We start from the raw sequence: 17,458 nt of genomic DNA, 5'->3' as shown, positions 1-17,458 counted from the left end.
TAATTAAAACTAAATATCCTAAACAATCTACCACTAAATTCGAGAAACAGATATCCTAAATAAATGTAACAGAATTTTGGATTACTTATGTACATTTATCTTTATTCCAACAGCGATAATTGTACATACGTAATTAATTTTTTTTAAAGATTTTACATTGAAAATTGATTTATAAATATTAGTAATTGATTTAAAATTGCACACTAATCATATTGCATTTTAAAATAATTGAAATTTTAACTATATTTAAGAAAAAATATTTTTACTAAATATTGTATAATTAATTCAAATCAAATTCAAAATCATGTTAAAATTTGGCATAAAATTTCTATATCATTCATTTTTTAATGCTACACATAACAAATAACAAGATTAATTTTTAATTCAATTCAATTAAATCTTAAAATGAAGGATATTATGTATGTGTACAATTTATGTACATTTATCTTTATTCCTTTTGATATTATCTTGTTTTGTGTCGTGTCAATTCAATAAAGCTCCGTTTGGATTTCAATTCCAAATTAAAATTTTGTATCAAAAGTAGATAATTGGAATTTTGTAATATAAAATTGGACACAGTCACACACTACACACGCACGATCTCAATTTATGTACATTTATCTTTATTCTTTTTTATATTGTCTTGTTTTTGTGCCGTGTCAATTTAATAAAGCTCCGTTTGGATTTCATCCAAATTAAAATTTTACATCAAAAGTAGATAATTGGAATTTTGTATATAAAATTGGACATATTCACACACTATACACGCACAATCTCACACACACAATACACATACTACACAATTCCATATCAATTGCATCATTTTTATCCAATTTGATCACCCCATTTCACATTTTCTTGATTAGTAAATTTCATTATCATGTGATCTTAATTCAGAGAGAGAAAGATCACAAAAACTAAAATTTGCAGCAATGAAACAATTGAACTTTATTTGCTTAAGAAATGCATCGTGCAACAACACCAGGATGAATTTTCTCCCTGTTTATGCCGATGCCAAAAAAGAATTGACAAAGATAGCAAAAATTGGTTACCTAAGTCTAGAAAAAAATAATAATTAAAAATAATAAGTTTATTCAGAATTCCTCTGAATCTCCTCTGTCAGCGTCTCAATAGCTACTCTCCACAAAGAACTCGTCGATCCTCTGCACAATATCCTGTGCAGCGTCTCCATCTCCTCGCGGTTAGCTTTCCTCAACAGCCTCCCGAAAACCGACCTCGTCTCCTCAGTAGTAGCCTCAAAACTATCTGCTATTTCCCCTCCAGCAGACCTTGTTTCCAAGGAGTTCTTCTCAGCTGCTAAGCTATCGCCTGTGCTCGACGACGACTTGTTGCTGAGGGCCTTGCTTCCCCAGTATTCCGCGCTTTTGTGATGAGGGTCGAGCGCTTCAATTGCCTGGATGAAGGGAGGCGGGTTAGCAGTTGTTGTTGGATGAAACAATGGAGGTTGAGTTGGGATTTTACCTGAATGATGGAGGGGGTGTTGAAACCGAACATTTCAAGCCCGTTAATGCTACCGGGAGGCTGCACGGGGGGAAGCCCTTCCTTCCCCAAGCTTCGTTGCGTCTGAATTTCTTGATTCAGTCTCTTGCAAACGCTCGACCAGCATTCCTCTGCTGACATGTGCACGAAGCTCACCTGTGGAAGCTCCTCGAGGGTAACCTGATAGCAGCAAGTTTCGTGTAAGAAACGTGTTTTCTTGTAGGTGCACCGTTAGGCACAAAAATTGCACGCAATATCAGTTATGTCCATCAACGTCCCGTTGAGAGGAGAAACGAGTGATAACATATTAAATACTCAATCCTATGTATTGTCAATCGAATCTAGGTATCAATAAACAAATCTACATTCAAAATCATCGAAACAAAAGGGCGATAATCCCTTGTCTCGTGCGTGCCAAGATGGATAAAAAGCGACTACCTTGAACAACGGGCCTAGGAGCCCACCAGCCATGACTTCTGATGTATATCTGCTCTTCACCAGGGGATTGCAGATATTATAGAACATTACGCGGCTTTTATACCCTGCAAAGACAATTCAGCGGGATTTTAGGCGTCTACTTATTGTCTGCTAAGAGGATTATATTCATAGGCGAATCTAACAAGCACAACGTACCTAAGGGGAATATGGCGGCCTTGTTGCTCCACAGTTTCCCGTTAACAACAGATCCGAGAGTTATGAGTTCAACGCAAACGTTGGTCCTTTGTTCGGGATCTGAATCAGCACTTGAAACTTTATACGTAGAGTCTTCTACGTATTCAGATTTCATTGGAGGTGAAAGATCAGCCCCGAACAACTTATTATGAGCGGCGAGAATACTGTCGCTCAGATTCTTCTGGCCTAAACGACCACGGTGATCGTTTGACACCCATGCTCTCTGTGGAAACATGCTACCTTCCAGTGCCTCGACCAATGTCTTCAACTCATCGATCGTGTGGCGGAGAAGGACTTGTCTGTTCTCGGGATCACAGCAAGTGACGAGATTTGCGTGCTTGAGGCATGTATACCTATCCGGCGAACAATTGCAACAAGCAGCAGAGAGATGCAAGTCGTAAAAGCAAGAAATGCATTCTCTCTCTGTATTCTCATCGAAATCCTTCTCCATCTTCTGGATGCGTGCTGCCCCTTGGAGGCGTTCGATTCTTTTCTCCTCTACATCAACCCTCATCTGAGATTTCGGGGCGAAAAGGAAATTAAGATATACAGGAAATGAAGTGTGTGTTTACGTGCATTTTACGTGCATTGTAAAAACAAAAGCTACCTTGATTGCTCGGGTAAGCATCCCATCCTTCCCGCAGAAGCTTTTCCATCTCAGATTGTCGGGATTTTCTTTCTTTAGAGCAGAGATCTCCCATAGCGCCTGGACGGCCTCCTTAGCAGCAGCCAAAAGCAGCTTATCATGAGATATCGATGTCTTGTGAAGCTGCGTGCTATAGAGCTCGACTGCGTTTTGACCGTGTTGTAGCCAATCAACAGGGGCCACATTTACTGCCTCCGCACAATTAAAGCCACAGTTGAAGCCCGCGTGGTAAGCCCTCGGGAAGGTGAGAACAAACTCCCCGGAGTTTTGGACAACACGATACACTGGCACCCCTTCCGATTTCAAAACGGATGGCGAAAGCTGAGTAACCTGTTACAACATTATTAAAGATTCACGCTTGATTTGCACAAAACAGAACAAGGATACATAGAATTTGTGCAGCTATAGTGCAAAGTTGACTTACCAATTCGTTTAGTAAATCCGGTTGTTCTTCAAAGAGATCGGACAAGTGCTTCTTCATAGCTTGCTCCAATGAAGAAGCTTGATTCCCTGGCACTCCATACCACATTTTCGGATCTCCCCAGTGATGATAGTTCAATGAGTAGAGATGGTGGTCTTCGACATGCTTTTACAAACAAACAAAATCATACATACATCAATTTTCCAGGTCGATTAAATCAGTAATTTGTTAATAGCACACCACGATATGATGAAGTAGCATCCTATATATATGCCTTACAAAAATAAATAGTAGATGTAGGTATAACTTACCCAACAGAACGACGAGAAGCACATGCCTATATAAAGCCATGGTACAACTACACCAGATATGTTGCATTCTTCGAAACCCAAAACAGAACCCGGGAGACGAGGTAAGTTGTTCAGATTCCATCCTGAAGTCACATATTTACAAATCTTAGCTTCATCTTCCATTATCAGAGAATCTTTGGGAAATCCACTTCCTAGCGTTCCCGTTTCGAGATCAGCTCCGTAGTACACCTGCACTCACATACAAAGTAAAATACTCCATAAAATTGCATAATGTGATGGAATGAATGGTAGAGATGGGAATATGGTTAAGATCTCATTTTCTCTCACCTCAACCTCATCCGTAGGTTGCTCGATAATCCTCCAATACTCTCCTTCAATATCATTAATCGTGGGCCGCCATTTACTATCTTGCCCGATCTCAGCGGAGGACTCTTGTGTTCTTTCCTTCACTCTGAAGTAAGATTCTTTGAATTCTTCTGCATATCTTTCGAATTCATCAAGCGTGAAGTCAGATCCTGACTTAAAGCCAAACTTTTCTTCATTTTCACCAGCTGCATTAGCCTCTGAACTCTCAGAACGAGCACGTCTCCTTGGCCTCGTATTGAACTGCCTCCGCCTCTTCCTCTTTCTTTGCGACTTTTTCCTCATTGGCTCCCTGTTTTGAAGGAGGTCGACATGCTGAATCCGTGTCGAGAATTTTGATCTTTCCCACACTTCCTTTTCTTTAAGCGGACAAGGCGGCTTCCAAGAAGGAGGCGGCACAATTTTACATATACCGTAAGCCTCAGCTTTCGGACGAATGCTTGCTATATAACCAAGAGTGTCTTGGAACTCCTAAAGCAGAACATCCACGTTAACACACATCAACACAATTTTACATGCTTGAAAATCAAAACTTATAATTCGAAGTAAAAAGTATATACCTCCTCGGTTGGATAAAAGACTGGAGCATCATCTATATCAGGCCTGCAGGCTTCATTCGGATCCCATCTTGCCAAGACCTATTCCAAAAGATATGCAACAAAAACGAAGAAACGAAAAGGTAAACAAATCAAGGTGCGGATAAATTGATAGTCAATCACATGAAGCTAGCTGTACATCACATCTTATTACCTTTCTGTGACGTGGACTGCCAGGAGACTCATGGCTCTCGTCGTTTTTGTGGGCGTTTCGGGAAGGATAATCCTACATAAAAGAACCTCACATATCTTAGTTTTAACATATTCTAAAGATGATTGAACATTACATCCCCTCGCAAAAGTCATTACAAAACAAAATGAGTAAACCTTATGCAGATTATACAACAACCATATGACTAATTCGATTCTACCAAACAACGAGAATAAAAAAAACGTGTAAAAATCAAAATCGACACATTCATAAGGAAACGGAAAGACATTCAAACCTTCATTTTCATGATTTCCAGATTATGAATGGAGCATATATGTGCGGCCGATTATTTGCTGGTCGATTTCCGAACCTCCCCAAAAGCAGAGCCGCGCCGCGCAGCAGTTCTCAATAAGCAGAAATTCTGATCCAGAAATGGAAAATTTATGAAAACCTAATTTCCCCAATTTGTTTCCATAGATGACATTGACAAAAAAATCATGACTTTATGACTACAAAATTGATGAATAGCAATCAATATATATACTCATCAACAGCACAGATATTCTTCAATAAATATATGAATATATCTGTCGAGAAATTTCACATAGCAAAGTAATGGCACCATAAAATCCAAGAATTTCTCATACTACAATCGAAATTGATGAAAACCTGATTATTTATCATGAATAACAATCTTGTAGATAAGATATTCAGATCTATGCATAAAAACAATACATACAAAAAAATTACCAGAAAATTAGACCTAGAAAAGGGTTAGAACACGAAGCTGTAATCTTCAAATGCAAATCAGATGAAATTCCATGAATTTTACATAATGATTCAGAAGCTACAACTCAACCAATCAACACAGATTCCACTCCTAAAAATAGTATCTTAAAATTTCTAATTCAGCTATTGAAACAGAAGCAAACTTTCAACCTAATGTGCTCTGATAAAAATATGAAACAATTCCCAATTCCCAAATTGAATGCACCAAAATTCTTCAGGATATATTGCCGCGAAACAAATCAACATCAAGAAAAACGATTGATATTAACTCATTCAAACTACAAGCAATTTCCAAGAAATTACAGTTATTGAAAAATTCTTTACTGCAAAAGGAAGGGTGAATAAAATCCAAACCTAAACAGCATAATTTTATTAATTTATTCAATGGAAAGTGAACAGAGGAAGCTATGAAAAACCTTATAATAATAATAATAATAATCTCCAAATCGAAAGAGGAAATTAGTTCCTCATAACATGAGGCAAAATCTAAACCAAAAAGGAATTTGATTTTTATTTTATTTTATGCTTCATGAAGTCCTGACTAAAGCAGAAGTGGTTATGAAAATAGGAGGAGAAGCCCAAGAATTACCTAAAGACGAATACCAATTGTGAGCCAATCTTGTTATATTTATACTATGTTTTTTTTGTTATACATCAAAAACATTTCAATCCCATGTATAAAAATCTAATCTTTAGAAGTAAAATTTAGATATAAAGGGATAAATGAAAAGGGAAGAGAGAATTGATTTTGTGTGGGATAAGGAATTGTATTACAAACAAATTGAATATGTCCTAGAAAAACCAGGGTACCCCCCTCCACCCCACCCCACCCCACCACCTTCTTTAGATTTGATATTATTCTATGAAAATTAAAAATTAAGAAAATAAACTTGTAACTGAAATCAAGAAAAGAATGGAATCTGAATGAAAAAGACTGTTTGGTTCAATAGAAATCTATGGGCTGAGGTGTCAGTGTTCGTCCAAAATTGCCTCTGAACAAAACAAAGTACATATATTATGACATTATGTTTTGTGTGGTGATTATGCAATCAAAATCTTGAATTTTTTTTAGGGAAAAAAAACATGTTTCAAACATACATAAAGATTACCCAATTATTGTTGATTGGCCCCTCTTCTGCTATTTTAGTTGGATTTTAAAAGATTAATGGGTAAAAAGAATTGTTCTTTTGGGGTATGTTTTGCTTATTAAAAATTAATTTGTTAAATGAATCCAAATGTATTGTTCAAACATGATGAATTGTCACTCTTCATCCCATGGCCACTTTTGTAAGGTCATATTCAATGTTTCATGCCTCTTTGATTGTAGGGAAATACGACTTTCACGGTGATTTAGCGTTGAAAATAATGTAAAGCGCCGAAAGTGATTTAATAATTATCGTCCAGATAAAAGTTGTTCGAATTTTGTCGAGAGTGTCATTTTGGAAGGTCTAATTCAATGTTTCATACCTCTTTCATTTTAGAGAAAATTCGAATGGATGCTGATTTAGCGTTGAAAATAAGCATAAAGCGCCAAAAGCATCTTTATGAGTAATAGTCTAGTTAAAAGTTGACTGAAATTTAAGTCGAGATTGAAATTCAAATCTGTGCAAATTGGACGGTTGAAATTTGAAAAATAGTGTGAGCGCCGAAAGTGAATTTATAGATAATCGTCTAGTTGAAAGTTGGCCGAAATTTAAGTTGAGATTGCAATTCAAACTTTTGCAATTTTTTATTTACTCAAAATTTTAAGTTGAGATTTTGCAATCTAAATCTAAGTTAATGTTGCTAAAAAGGGGTTATTTTAGAATGAATAATTTCATACTTTTACAATTCAGGTTTCATTCAATTTTTGAAGATTTAACCTCAATACAAGATTACTCTAAAATTTTTTACACTCTTCAGTTTGTAGTGTAATCTACAAAGTGTTCTGAGTTAAGTTGTGAAGTTAGTAAGTTAGTTTGAGTTTTAAAGGCAGATTGTGATAATATACTATTCATGATTATGATATTATTAGGGAAGTGATCAAAAATTTTCTGAGCATTAATTTACTTACTAATTAAAACGTGACTCTTAGAAAAAGATAAAATGAAACGTTATTTAATTCCTAATTAAAGTTTATATTTATGGAAAGACGTTTAATTGATCGCCTAAAGAAAGGTCTCTTTCGGTTTAACCGAGTATTCATTAAGTATAAAAAATATTCTATAAGACCATCTCCGACCATTTACATCAAACTAAACTCATTTTTTAGAATACGTCACACTAAAAAGTAGTTTTACTCCAACTATTATTTTTGCAGTAACAGCATATTTGATGTTATTTCACAAAAAACACAAAAAATAGATTTGAGTTTGGTGTATAGTTGAAAAAGATTTCTACACCAAAGCTCATTTATGGAATATGGTTGGAGATAGTCTAAGAACTTAATTGTCATCATATGATCTTCCTAAATCCTAATTATATATAGCTCCATTCCGAGACATCAATATTTATTTATTATTTTTATCTCTCTATTATAGTATCATGACAATGATATTTTCAACATATATGAAATTTTAGGTAACTGGCTTATTTTTTTTAGAGTTACGGAATTTAATCAGATTTTGACCGAATTTGTATTTTTTTTTTATTTTTTTTTTATAATTTGCTTCTTTTCTGTCTATCTCTAGCACTTCATCAATTTTACATTGAAATTCATGCTCTTAACTAATAAGACTATTAATAATAGACAAACGAGAAAAAAATGTAATCACAATCTCACCCACCCCAAAAAGAAACATTACCAAAATATTAATATCAAACAACATCATATGTTTTCCTTAAAAAAAAAAAAAAGAAAACAACACAATTATATTATAACATCAAATATATAACCACAATCACAAGACAAGAAAGATTACTAATTTAAGGAAGAACGGAAGAGTTGAGAGCAAGCTTGTTATAACCATAGTGATTACGAAGCCTAATGATAGAAACAGCACAGATTATGATCATCAGCAACACCCCAACGAGCGAAGAGATCATGGCGGCGCCACCACGGTTGCAATAGCTCTCGAATTTGTCGCATATTTTGTTCCACCGCGCGTGGGAATTCCCGTTCCTCCCTAGCTGCCCCATGAACACCGCCGCGCTTGCACCACCGGAGACAATAGCCACGTTCACCTATAACTTTAAAAGGTTAAAAAAATCCAAGGAGGGGTGCCCAAAAAAAACATACAAATTGGTTTGGGGGGGGCTGACGCTCCCCCAAACACGTACCTATGTTATGATTATTTTTAGTAATATTTATTTTCAAATTTTCAATTTTATAATTGATTGTTATAGTTAATTAATCCAAAAATTTGGATATGCATAATTTTATAAAATTCTATAAATACTAAATATAATTCTCGTTATAAATAGTGAAATTAATAGCGGGACACAATATACTCTGACACAGGGGATCTCATCCAAACCCCCCAACCCAGGCCTAAACAATACTAAAACAATGCAAGATGAAATTCTCTAAGAACAACTTAGTTGGTAAGACGTTTTCCTCCAAATAATAGGTATGAGGACATCGAAACGAAAACATACCAAGTCCAAGACTGGAACGACCAAGGGAACGAGCCCTTTGAGACTGAGCTTGGATCCAGCAAAACCGACCGCCAGCATCAGCAAGTTGTGGAGAGCAGCATTGGCATTAGCAACCACAAAGAACCTGTGTTTTCACATCCACTGTGTGTCAAGTGTGTGAATTTTTGTTGCATAATTTTTTTTATGTGGGTTTAAAGTTTAGAAGAACATACACAAATGCCGGAGTGTGTTGGAACTTGGCACTGAGGGTGGCTCGGAGAGGCACTGTTCCGATCGTTGCGACAGTGAAGGTCTTCGTCTGCTTGTTGAGCGCCATAACCAGCGTAGCATCCAGTGTTAGTAGAAATGCAAGCACCCTGAGCACCTTGATGATCCAGTCGACCTTCGTGGAGGCTGCCGGAGCTTGGTCGTGGCCGACCTCTGGCTTTTCTCCTCCTTCTGAAGCCATTGCTGTGGCCGCAGTGGTGGTCAGGGGTATTGTGGAGGATTGTTGAATGGGGTGAAGGTGAGAAGGTAGTGAATTTTCATTGACAAACACAGGTATTATATATATACACAGAGAGAGAAGCATTTAAATAGTAATTGTGTTTGGTTAGTCTAATTAAGAGCTAATCTCATGCAATTAGTCTCAGTAGTTGGGAAAAATCCATAAGTAATCTCAAATAGATGCAATGTAGGTAAATATTGATTGGAAATTAGCATACAGGGCAACACACTACACTAACTTGCACAATAAAGCAATCACAGTGTGTGTGTGTGTGTGTAACAAAGCCAATTCATGAAAGGAAAGCATTAGGTAACTTTGTCTTTCCAACTATATTTCATGACATTAAGTTACAGTAAATACATATATTAGGTAGCATAACCATCAACAAGAAAAAATGACAACAATAGAACTTATACAAAAATGACAAAAAAAAGTCATACTTTTCTTAGTCCTATACAAACAATGCTAGATAATTCATATTACTACAGCCAGGATATGCACATCATATCTCTATACCCTTGAAGAAGACAAGGACCAGAAATAGTCATTCACAACAGAAGATCAGAACATGTTATGAATTGTTCTATTTCCATTGCATTCTTAAGTTGTCACACCAACAACAACGTTGTTCACCTGTGATGATAAATCAAATCAGTGTCTATCTGTTATTGTAATGGGAAAGTGACAGGATTCGAATGACTAGAGTCGAACAACTCACCAACTTGCCGCTTTCATCAACAGTCATGGGATTATGAACGACGACTGTTTGATTATGAGACTGGGATGGCGCCTGCAACACAAGGAATAACCTTTTATCCATGTGCGAAAAATATGTACTCTCTTAATGGGAGGGGTAAATGAGGAACTAACTAACCAAGTAAGTAGGTGGAGATGCAGATGTTGCAATCCCTCCAGGTCGATGTACAGGAATAGGGACCCTTGCGTCACCATTCTGCATAAGAGACACATAAGTACTAGTATATTAAAAGACATACATGATTCTAGATCACCTTATTATATGCAGTATCAGCACCGTCCAGGAGCCACTAATCAGAGAAACTACCATGTATTATCGTAACTAAGAAATAATCATCCCCTTCTCACATCCACATTTTGCATCACATTTTACAAACACATATTGCGACCCATAAGAAGTGCAAGTGGGTATGGTTATAAGAAACTCATACACACCTAGGATAAGAATAGCATTCCCTAATGATATTATATATCCTCCTCACTTTCCCCATTGGCATTTCCTCAAAGCATACATACCTAGAGAAGAGGGATAAAGAAGGGACTCCTCATTCCCCCAGTATAATCCCTCTCACACTCTTTGTAGTAATTCTTTTAATAAATGGCTAATAAGTACTAATAAATAATAAAAAAAATATATGGTGTCATTATATCATAACCACTACCAGGTAGTAAGAAACCTATGAAGTTCAAGTATTCTAACATTTCTTGCATCTTTTCATTGATTGCGCAGTAGTTAAGCCTGGTATAAATAAAATAAGCATGCATGTATCTAACGAACAGAGAGAGAGATAGCATATTTCCTCTTTTCACACCAAGTTGTTGGCAAAGGCTACTAGCAGAAAACTACTTGGCTCAGTCCTATATTAGCAATACATTTTTTATATTCAGAGGTGCATGTGAGGGAGAATAAAAGCACAGTACTAACATTAACGTTTGTAATGAAATGGCAAACTGCACATTTAACTGATGGAGCTCCAGCTGGATACATGAGCATGGTATGGCAGTTTCCACAGTTGAAATGAGCGATATTACTAGAAGCTGGTGGAGGTGTTGTTGGTAGTGGTGCTGCTGCTGCTGGCCCTTCCAATTCATCATTGAGCAACAATCAGATAAAATCAGGGAAATGCCAAGGATCTAAGCATTACTGAAAATGGTTCGAAGACAACATGATAAAAGGACCAAGCACCATATACACAGTTATGATCCATCAATTTCATACCAGGTACAAGGTTCACTGTGTGGCAGCAAGAGCACCTAACACTGGCAGCCCCTCGGGCGTGCATAAGTAATGTTCGGCAGCCTCCACATATTAGTTGAGCCATTTCCATCCCTGCATATAGCAATAAAACTTCAGTAAAATTGTAACTAACTGAAAGCATGGAGACACAATGGGAGGCACGTGCAATTGATAAATCATCACATTTCTAAGTGATATTAGAATCACTCTTCAAGCTTAAGAGGACTAAGCAAACAGCCATCGGAAATGTCAGCTAAAAATATCAGCACAGCGAGGAAGTTGCAACGAGTGCAAGAAGTACATGTGCATCGAATAACTCCAAGATATATGAGTCTTAAGATTTACCAGCAGGAGGGACAGCAGTGATCACATTACATATTGCACAGCAAACATTAGTAGCTCCTCGAGGGTAAAGAAGCACCGTTCTACACCCGGTGCAAACTATTTGGCTCTGCATTTCTACAGAAACCTAAATTGCGAAAAGGGGCAAAAAGAACAAAAAAAAAAATTAGCATTTGGTGCAGAAGAAATATAGCATACACAGCTAACGGAAATCTTTAAGTAGCTATCGAGCATATCTAGAGTTTCAGATATGAGTAATGAGTTCAATTCCAGCAAAAAAAAAAAATTACCGTGTATAAAACTAAATGTCTGATAAATACGAAAATTGAATGAAGAACAGAAGATCAAGTTATGAGAAGTATGCTTACCTGCGAAGAATTGGATGAATTTCTATCAAATTAGAGATATGATTACTCGGAATCGCTGAGAATCTGACTGCAGCAATCGAAAAACAAATTCAGTGAATCGTATGAGATTGGATTAGATTACACAGAATTTTGTTCTTCTCCAATCTCCGTTGAAATTTTTACAATTAGGGAAACTTGAATTTCTAACGAAATCCCCCAAACGAAGAAGACATAAGAAAATTATTTTATCGGGAATTTTCACTAATTTATTTATTAATTTATTACTAATTATTTATACATTCTAGCAATGTAGAAGGATACAGTTTAATTATAATTATACGATTTTATTTAATTTTTGGACATATATGTGACTAAAATTCCTTGTGGTAAGTATCTAACTGCTGTAGATTATGTGTAATTGTTTATACGCTTATTAATCATCTTTTCTTTCATTTAGCTCTTCGAAATATATCGAAATTCTTTACAAAATAAAATGTACAGCTAAACTTTTTAATCATTTCACAACTCTCAATTGGAGTATTCAAACCTTTTCTAATTTAATAAAAGAAAATTAATATCAACCTATCGTATTATACTGGAGTACATAATTTTTCAGCTAATTTCACTAAACAAGAACAAAATGATGTATTTTAAAGATTTAATCTCTGTTCTAATGCGATTGATGATTTTAATTTCATCATAAACTCACAATAGATTCAAATTTCATCCATTTACGTCGATATCCAAAAGAAAATGACGATCTTCCTAAGTCTATGATGATATGTCAAGTCTTTTAGGTAGGGAATATTAAATAACTATATCTAAGTTTTTTAACTATGGTAGAGTTTCAATTCATCTTTAATAGTAGGAGTGTGTTCACGTTCTCATATTTCATTTCTATCAATTTAGGCCCGTCAAGATTTGAGTCATAATTGGCCACATATATTATATGTTCTCTCTTGTTTAGTATACTAGAATTGGCCTAAGAATTGATTCAAATATTATATAAAATAAAAACTTTGACTTAATAGAATTATAGATTGACAAATTTAATCCTCAAAGTGAAAATGTGGAAAAGTGAAAAAGTGGAAAAGTGTGGTAAATATGTAAAAATCAAATCCATTTCTTGGTGCACTTTTCAATGCACATACAAATCTTACCAATTTTGCAAGATTCAATTCTTTCTCAATTAGCATGAATAGTGCGTACACCCACTCCACCTCAACTATAAGGCACTCAATAATTAATTAGTGGAAAGTGAACACGAGAATCGGCCAATTCTTTCAAAATGAACAATTCTGAATATCATAACGAATTATTACACTTTGGAGGAGTATCAAAATACTATCAGAGCAGAAATAAATAGCAAAAACATATGCTCCCTTTTCATCATCAACATATTACAAATTACAGGCACACTATTTGAAATAAACTTATATCCTATATATCTGTTCATATAAATACCTTGAATACTAACAAGACATATTTATCATTATCACATGTACATGATTTAAAAAAAGCAAAAGAAATAAAAAACACTCAAAGCAAAATTCTAATAACACCAACCGCCACCTCAGCCAAGTCATGAACCTCCTTATTCACGCCGCTAAGCGGCGTCGCCGCCGCCGCCGCCGTGTTCCCGAAGCTTCCCTCGCAAATCTCCGCCTCCCACGCGGCGTCGCTCATCCCGGACTCGGCGAATTTCGGCACGCCTTTCGTGAGCGCCGCCACGGCCTCGGGCACGTCCGCGGCGATCACCGCCTTGTACGAGATCCAGCACTGGTCCAGCGCCTCCCTCATCCCCGGATCGCGGCGCCGCCTCAGCTCCTCCACGGCCGACATCGCCGCCTCCGCCTTGGAATTGACGGCGTCGACCAGAATCAGCCCGAGCCCCGCCACGTCGGCGGTGGCGCTGAGCGGGAAATCGCGGAGCGTGGCGACGCAGAGGTCGAAATTGGGGGTGTTTGAGCATGCGGCTTCGATTAGGGTTTGCTCCTTGATTTGTGTGATCCCATGCATTTGGAGAAGTGTGAGTATGATAAATGGAAGCTTCATCATCATTTCTCTCTTTCTCTCTTTGTGTAGAGTTTAAGATGATTTTGAGGGGTATATATATATTGAGGGATCTTTGTGTAGAGATTAAGATGATTTTGAGTGGTATATATACATATATTTAGGGATGATTAAGTGTTAATTAATCAATTAATTTTAGTAGAACGGAAAATTCATATTATATACTCTACTTGCCTTTGTATAACTCTATATTATTGAATCTACTTATCAAGATATCTATTTTGCTATAGAGAAAATACAAAGGTAGTTATAGAAAAACATTCATTAGTTTGAGAATTCACAAATTAATGCACAACTAATTTCTATGTCAATGTTGTACCAATATATATTAATTCTTGTCTTTTATTCATACTTTCTTCATTTATTTATAACATTTTCACACATAACCTACAACTTCATTCAAAATACATACGTTCGACCTAATTAATATGATTAAAATATGTGCTAACAACCTAGTATACACTATTTTATGACGGATATGAAGTCGCTAAATAATAATATCGTGGCTTCAAGGGCTATTTTGCTCTTAATTTATGTGCTAACAACCTAGTGTACACTATTTTATAACTACCATATTTATCTTTTTTTCATGAAAAATCGCTCTCCAAGGAAAGAGATATTTGAGAAGGTATTATACATTTTTCCATTTTGAAGAAGTATCTTTACCTCCCTATCAATGGAGAGGTAAAATCTTATAACTACCACCATATTTGCCTTCTTTTGAAAAACCCTTCTCCAAAGGAAAATATATTTGACAAGGTATTATACTTTATATTTTTAATGCATTTTTTACTATTATTTTATTTTTAAAAAATAATTTAACTTTCTATATACCTTTTCCTTTTGGAATGTGTTAATTCTTAGAATGGTATATTTCATTGTTTAAGAAGACGAATACATAATATACATTTTCTATATATCTTCTCTCCTTAGAGCCTCTTACTTCGCAATTAAGAAGCTTTGTGATAGATGATTATACGCAGATATACATTTTCTATATATCTTCTCCCCTTAGAGAATATTTTTTCGCAATTAAGAGGCTTTGTGATAGTGGATTATAGGCAAAATAGATCGATTCACTTCACAACTAAAATGCTTTACAATCATAAATTAGGTAGTGATCTCAAATAATTAAAGTACCTTTATATTTTTATGCTTATATCTCGATTTTGTTTGCTTGCAAGTAATGCTTGAGCTAGTAATCCGATACTAAACATTGGATAACTTGATTCACTTCTCAAGTCTAGTTTTCGTATGATTTGAATTAATAAAGCTTGTTTAGAGAGATCTAGTATAAATGAAGCCTTGTGATATTTACAAATTCATTAAAATCATTCATTACTCTACACTTGATGTGACATTAGAGATGTGATTAGCAGTTGAGTATATTATAACTTATCTCTTCATATCACACTTGATGAGCCACTAGAGAAATTTATTACTATAGGACAAACTTAACTACATATTTTTCTTCATGCGTAAATATAATTATTGGGTATTCTAGGTACGAGATAACTTTGTTTTAACCTAATAAATTTAATAAATTAACTACCTTCTTAATTAATTTGTTCTCAATCCCAATTACTCTAGAGATTAAAGTAACAAAGCTTTGGACGATACCAAAGAAAAGAATATAATGAAATAATGAATCATGAATATGCTTTCTCTTTGTGCGGCCTATCTTTTGCAGTTCGATGTCACTTTTGAATTGGACTAAAAACAAATATCTTCTGTAAAGTACTTATTAAATAAATTAAAGTTTAGGAAATGGACGGACGAATTGTAATTTCAAATCAACGGACGCAGCCTTATTTCAATTACTTTAACTCTTATGCTCTAATCACCACTAATGGGGATTGGCACATAGTAGTTTTCAAATATTGTGGGCACTTTATATTGCTTTCTTGTTTGAGATCATGAATGTGTGTTTCATTATAATCATCATACTTTAAATCTTGGTTGAATATCCAAAACATCCACCAATTAACACATTAGTGAACAAACAACTATGGATCCATCTAAACGATGAGTTCATTTCATTTTCAATTTGTTCGCTCAACCAATAGAAAAACAGCATTTATTTTATTTTCAATTTGTTCGCTCCACCAATAGAAAATCAGCACTTAGTATCTACATTTTTTAATATTCCTAGGCCCATAACTTAGCATTGGTGGATCTTCAATTGGGCTTAATATATAACCATACACATTTAATTGAACATGTGTTGGTTGGCCCAATATATTAAAATTTTCCATTAAATTTCATATTTATTTCCGTGGATGATAGAATAAACTTATAAAAGTATACAAAACTCGATTTAAGAGAATTTTCATGTATTTCATTTTATTTCACACATAATGAAAAACATAAGCAAAATTGGACAGCTCCAACTTCATAAATAAGAGGTACAATTCCGCTTATTCCATCCGGAAATTAATAAATAAAAAAATAAGCAAATCTTAACCCCTTAACCTTTTAAAACTCCTTTGCTGACAAGTATTGGTCTGAATCTTGAACTCTTCCCCAATAGGTAAATTTAAATTGGACAGCTCAAACTTCACAAAACCATTGCTGTCAGCAGGCAACTGATCACATCCTTGTTTGCTATTCTTCCTCAATCCAAGAATGGTGGCACTACCAACTATCCAATTTTGACACAAAGCAAAATCCCCATTCAAGACCTTTGATTCAACAATCACTTCATTCCCCACCAAACCACCACTAAATGTCACTAAGCTCCAATCCCCTCCCTCACTTGCAAACTCCAAATCCTCACCACCATCATCCAAGAACACTTGCCCGGAGCTATTCCCACTCTCTCCAATCACAACCAGCAAATGGAACGCCGTCGCCCTCGCTGCCTCCGTCGTCATAGCCTCGCCCTGCATTGCTATGATGCTCCCACCGCTAACGTGCACGTTGATCGATTCAGCCGGCGCGTCCAGCTGCACATACCCCCCTTGGCTGAGGCTCAACGAGCTCGTATAGTTGAACAAGTTGAACCAGTTCCCTGCTGGGAAGTAGGCGTTCACCGTGACCGCTCCCTGTTCTAGTACAGGGGAGACGAGCACGCTCCTCCCAAGTAGGAACTGCGCGCTGTTTCCGTAGGTGTTGGCGTCGGCCGGGTACGAGAAGAAGAGTGGCCTTGCAATAGGCACGCCCTTCGTGCTTGCCTCGTACATCAGGGTGTA

At 36.0% G+C, this 17,458-nt stretch overlaps 4 protein-coding genes across 8 annotated transcripts; all 4 read right to left on the bottom strand.

Moving 5' to 3' along the window:
- Positions 1-933: 933 nt before the first annotated feature.
- On the bottom strand, positions 934-6,060 carry LOC125208128 (lysine-specific demethylase JMJ18-like). 4 transcript variants are annotated; one of them, XM_048107691.1, is made up of 12 exons: positions 6,039-6,060; positions 4,956-5,081; positions 4,664-4,735; positions 4,474-4,551; positions 3,878-4,384; positions 3,551-3,778; positions 3,243-3,404; positions 2,780-3,148; positions 2,134-2,686; positions 1,939-2,042; positions 1,483-1,680; positions 934-1,414 (listed from the first exon to the last, which is right to left on the bottom strand). In XM_048107691.1, exons 2-12 carry the CDS (start codon positions 4,965-4,967, stop codon positions 1,091-1,093), a joined length of 2,607 nt encoding a protein of 868 aa, XP_047963648.1. In that variant the 5' UTR covers positions 4,968-5,081; positions 6,039-6,060; the 3' UTR covers positions 934-1,090. The 4 variants fall into 4 exon arrangements, with proteins under 4 accessions (XP_047963648.1, XP_047963647.1, XP_047963644.1 ...); XM_048107690.1 differs by lacking the exon at positions 6,039-6,060 and adding an exon at positions 5,866-5,981; XM_048107687.1 differs by lacking the exon at positions 6,039-6,060 and adding an exon at positions 5,411-5,761.
- Positions 6,061-8,218: 2,158 nt separating this feature from the next.
- LOC125208467 (CASP-like protein 1B2) lies at positions 8,219-9,709 on the bottom strand. The gene is made up of 3 exons (XM_048108093.1): positions 9,238-9,709; positions 9,026-9,149; positions 8,219-8,611 (listed from the first exon to the last, which is right to left on the bottom strand). The coding sequence occupies exons 1-3, from the start codon at positions 9,594-9,596 to the stop codon at positions 8,354-8,356; spliced, it is 741 nt and encodes a 246-aa protein (XP_047964050.1). The 5' UTR covers positions 9,597-9,709; the 3' UTR covers positions 8,219-8,353.
- Positions 9,710-9,817: 108 nt separating this feature from the next.
- LOC125208468 (protein LSD1-like) lies at positions 9,818-12,428 on the bottom strand. Of its 2 annotated transcripts, none has more exons than XM_048108095.1 (7): positions 12,216-12,428; positions 11,851-11,974; positions 11,488-11,598; positions 11,194-11,342; positions 10,387-10,464; positions 10,231-10,302; positions 9,818-10,145 (listed from the first exon to the last, which is right to left on the bottom strand). In XM_048108095.1, exons 2-7 carry the CDS (start codon positions 11,960-11,962, stop codon positions 10,113-10,115), a joined length of 555 nt encoding a protein of 184 aa, XP_047964052.1. In that variant the 5' UTR covers positions 11,963-11,974; positions 12,216-12,428; the 3' UTR covers positions 9,818-10,112. The 2 variants fall into 2 exon arrangements, with proteins under 2 accessions (XP_047964052.1, XP_047964051.1); XM_048108094.1 differs by having other exon boundaries at positions 11,194-11,348; positions 12,216-12,425.
- Positions 12,429-13,557: 1,129 nt separating this feature from the next.
- Positions 13,558-14,353, bottom strand: LOC125208469 (cell wall / vacuolar inhibitor of fructosidase 1-like). The gene has a single exon (XM_048108096.1). It carries the CDS (start codon positions 14,253-14,255, stop codon positions 13,734-13,736), a length of 522 nt encoding a protein of 173 aa, XP_047964053.1. The 5' UTR covers positions 14,256-14,353; the 3' UTR covers positions 13,558-13,733.
- Positions 14,354-17,458: the final 3,105 nt, after the last annotated feature.

Source organism: Salvia hispanica, chromosome 2 (genome assembly GCF_023119035.1).
Source record: "Salvia hispanica cultivar TCC Black 2014 chromosome 2, UniMelb_Shisp_WGS_1.0, whole genome shotgun sequence".
Taxonomy (NCBI): Eukaryota; Viridiplantae; Streptophyta; class Magnoliopsida; order Lamiales; family Lamiaceae; genus Salvia; species Salvia hispanica.
The sequence above is the reverse complement of the archived record's forward strand: the minus strand, read 5'-3'. Positions and strand labels throughout refer to the sequence as shown.

Bases quoted from the DNA above. Each gene is read 5' to 3' on its own strand.
- LOC125208128 (XM_048107691.1), bottom strand. The intron at 4,552-4,663 runs GTAATAAGATGT...CTTTTGGAATAG, and splicing joins GCAGTCCACGTCACAGAAAG to GTCTTGGCAAGATGGGATCC. The intron at 1,415-1,482 runs GTAAAATCCCAA...CCCTTCATCCAG, and splicing joins ACACCCCCTCCATCATTCAG to GCAATTGAAGCGCTCGACCC.
- LOC125208469 (XM_048108096.1), bottom strand. From the start codon at position 14,255: ATGATGATGAAGCTTCCATTTATCATACTCACACTTCTCCAAATGCAT.
- LOC125208467 (XM_048108093.1), bottom strand. From the start codon at position 9,596: ATGCTTCTCTCTCTGTGTATATATATAATACCTGTGTTTGTCAATGAA. The intron at 9,150-9,237 runs GTATGTTCTTCT...GTGAAAACACAG, and splicing joins CAACACACTCCGGCATTTGT to GTTCTTTGTGGTTGCTAATG. The intron at 8,612-9,025 runs GTATGTTTTCGT...TTAAAGTTATAG, and splicing joins TCGTTCCAGTCTTGGACTTG to GTGAACGTGGCTATTGTCTC.
- LOC125208468 (XM_048108094.1), bottom strand. From the start codon at position 11,962: ATGCAGAGCCAAATAGTTTGCACCGGGTGTAGAACGGTGCTTCTTTAC. The intron at 11,599-11,850 runs GTAAATCTTAAG...TGCTATATGCAG, and splicing joins CACTGCTGTCCCTCCTGCTG to GGATGGAAATGGCTCAACTA. The intron at 10,146-10,230 runs GTGAGTTGTTCG...TTATCATCACAG, and splicing joins TTGATGAAAGCGGCAAGTTG to GTGAACAACGTTGTTGTTGG.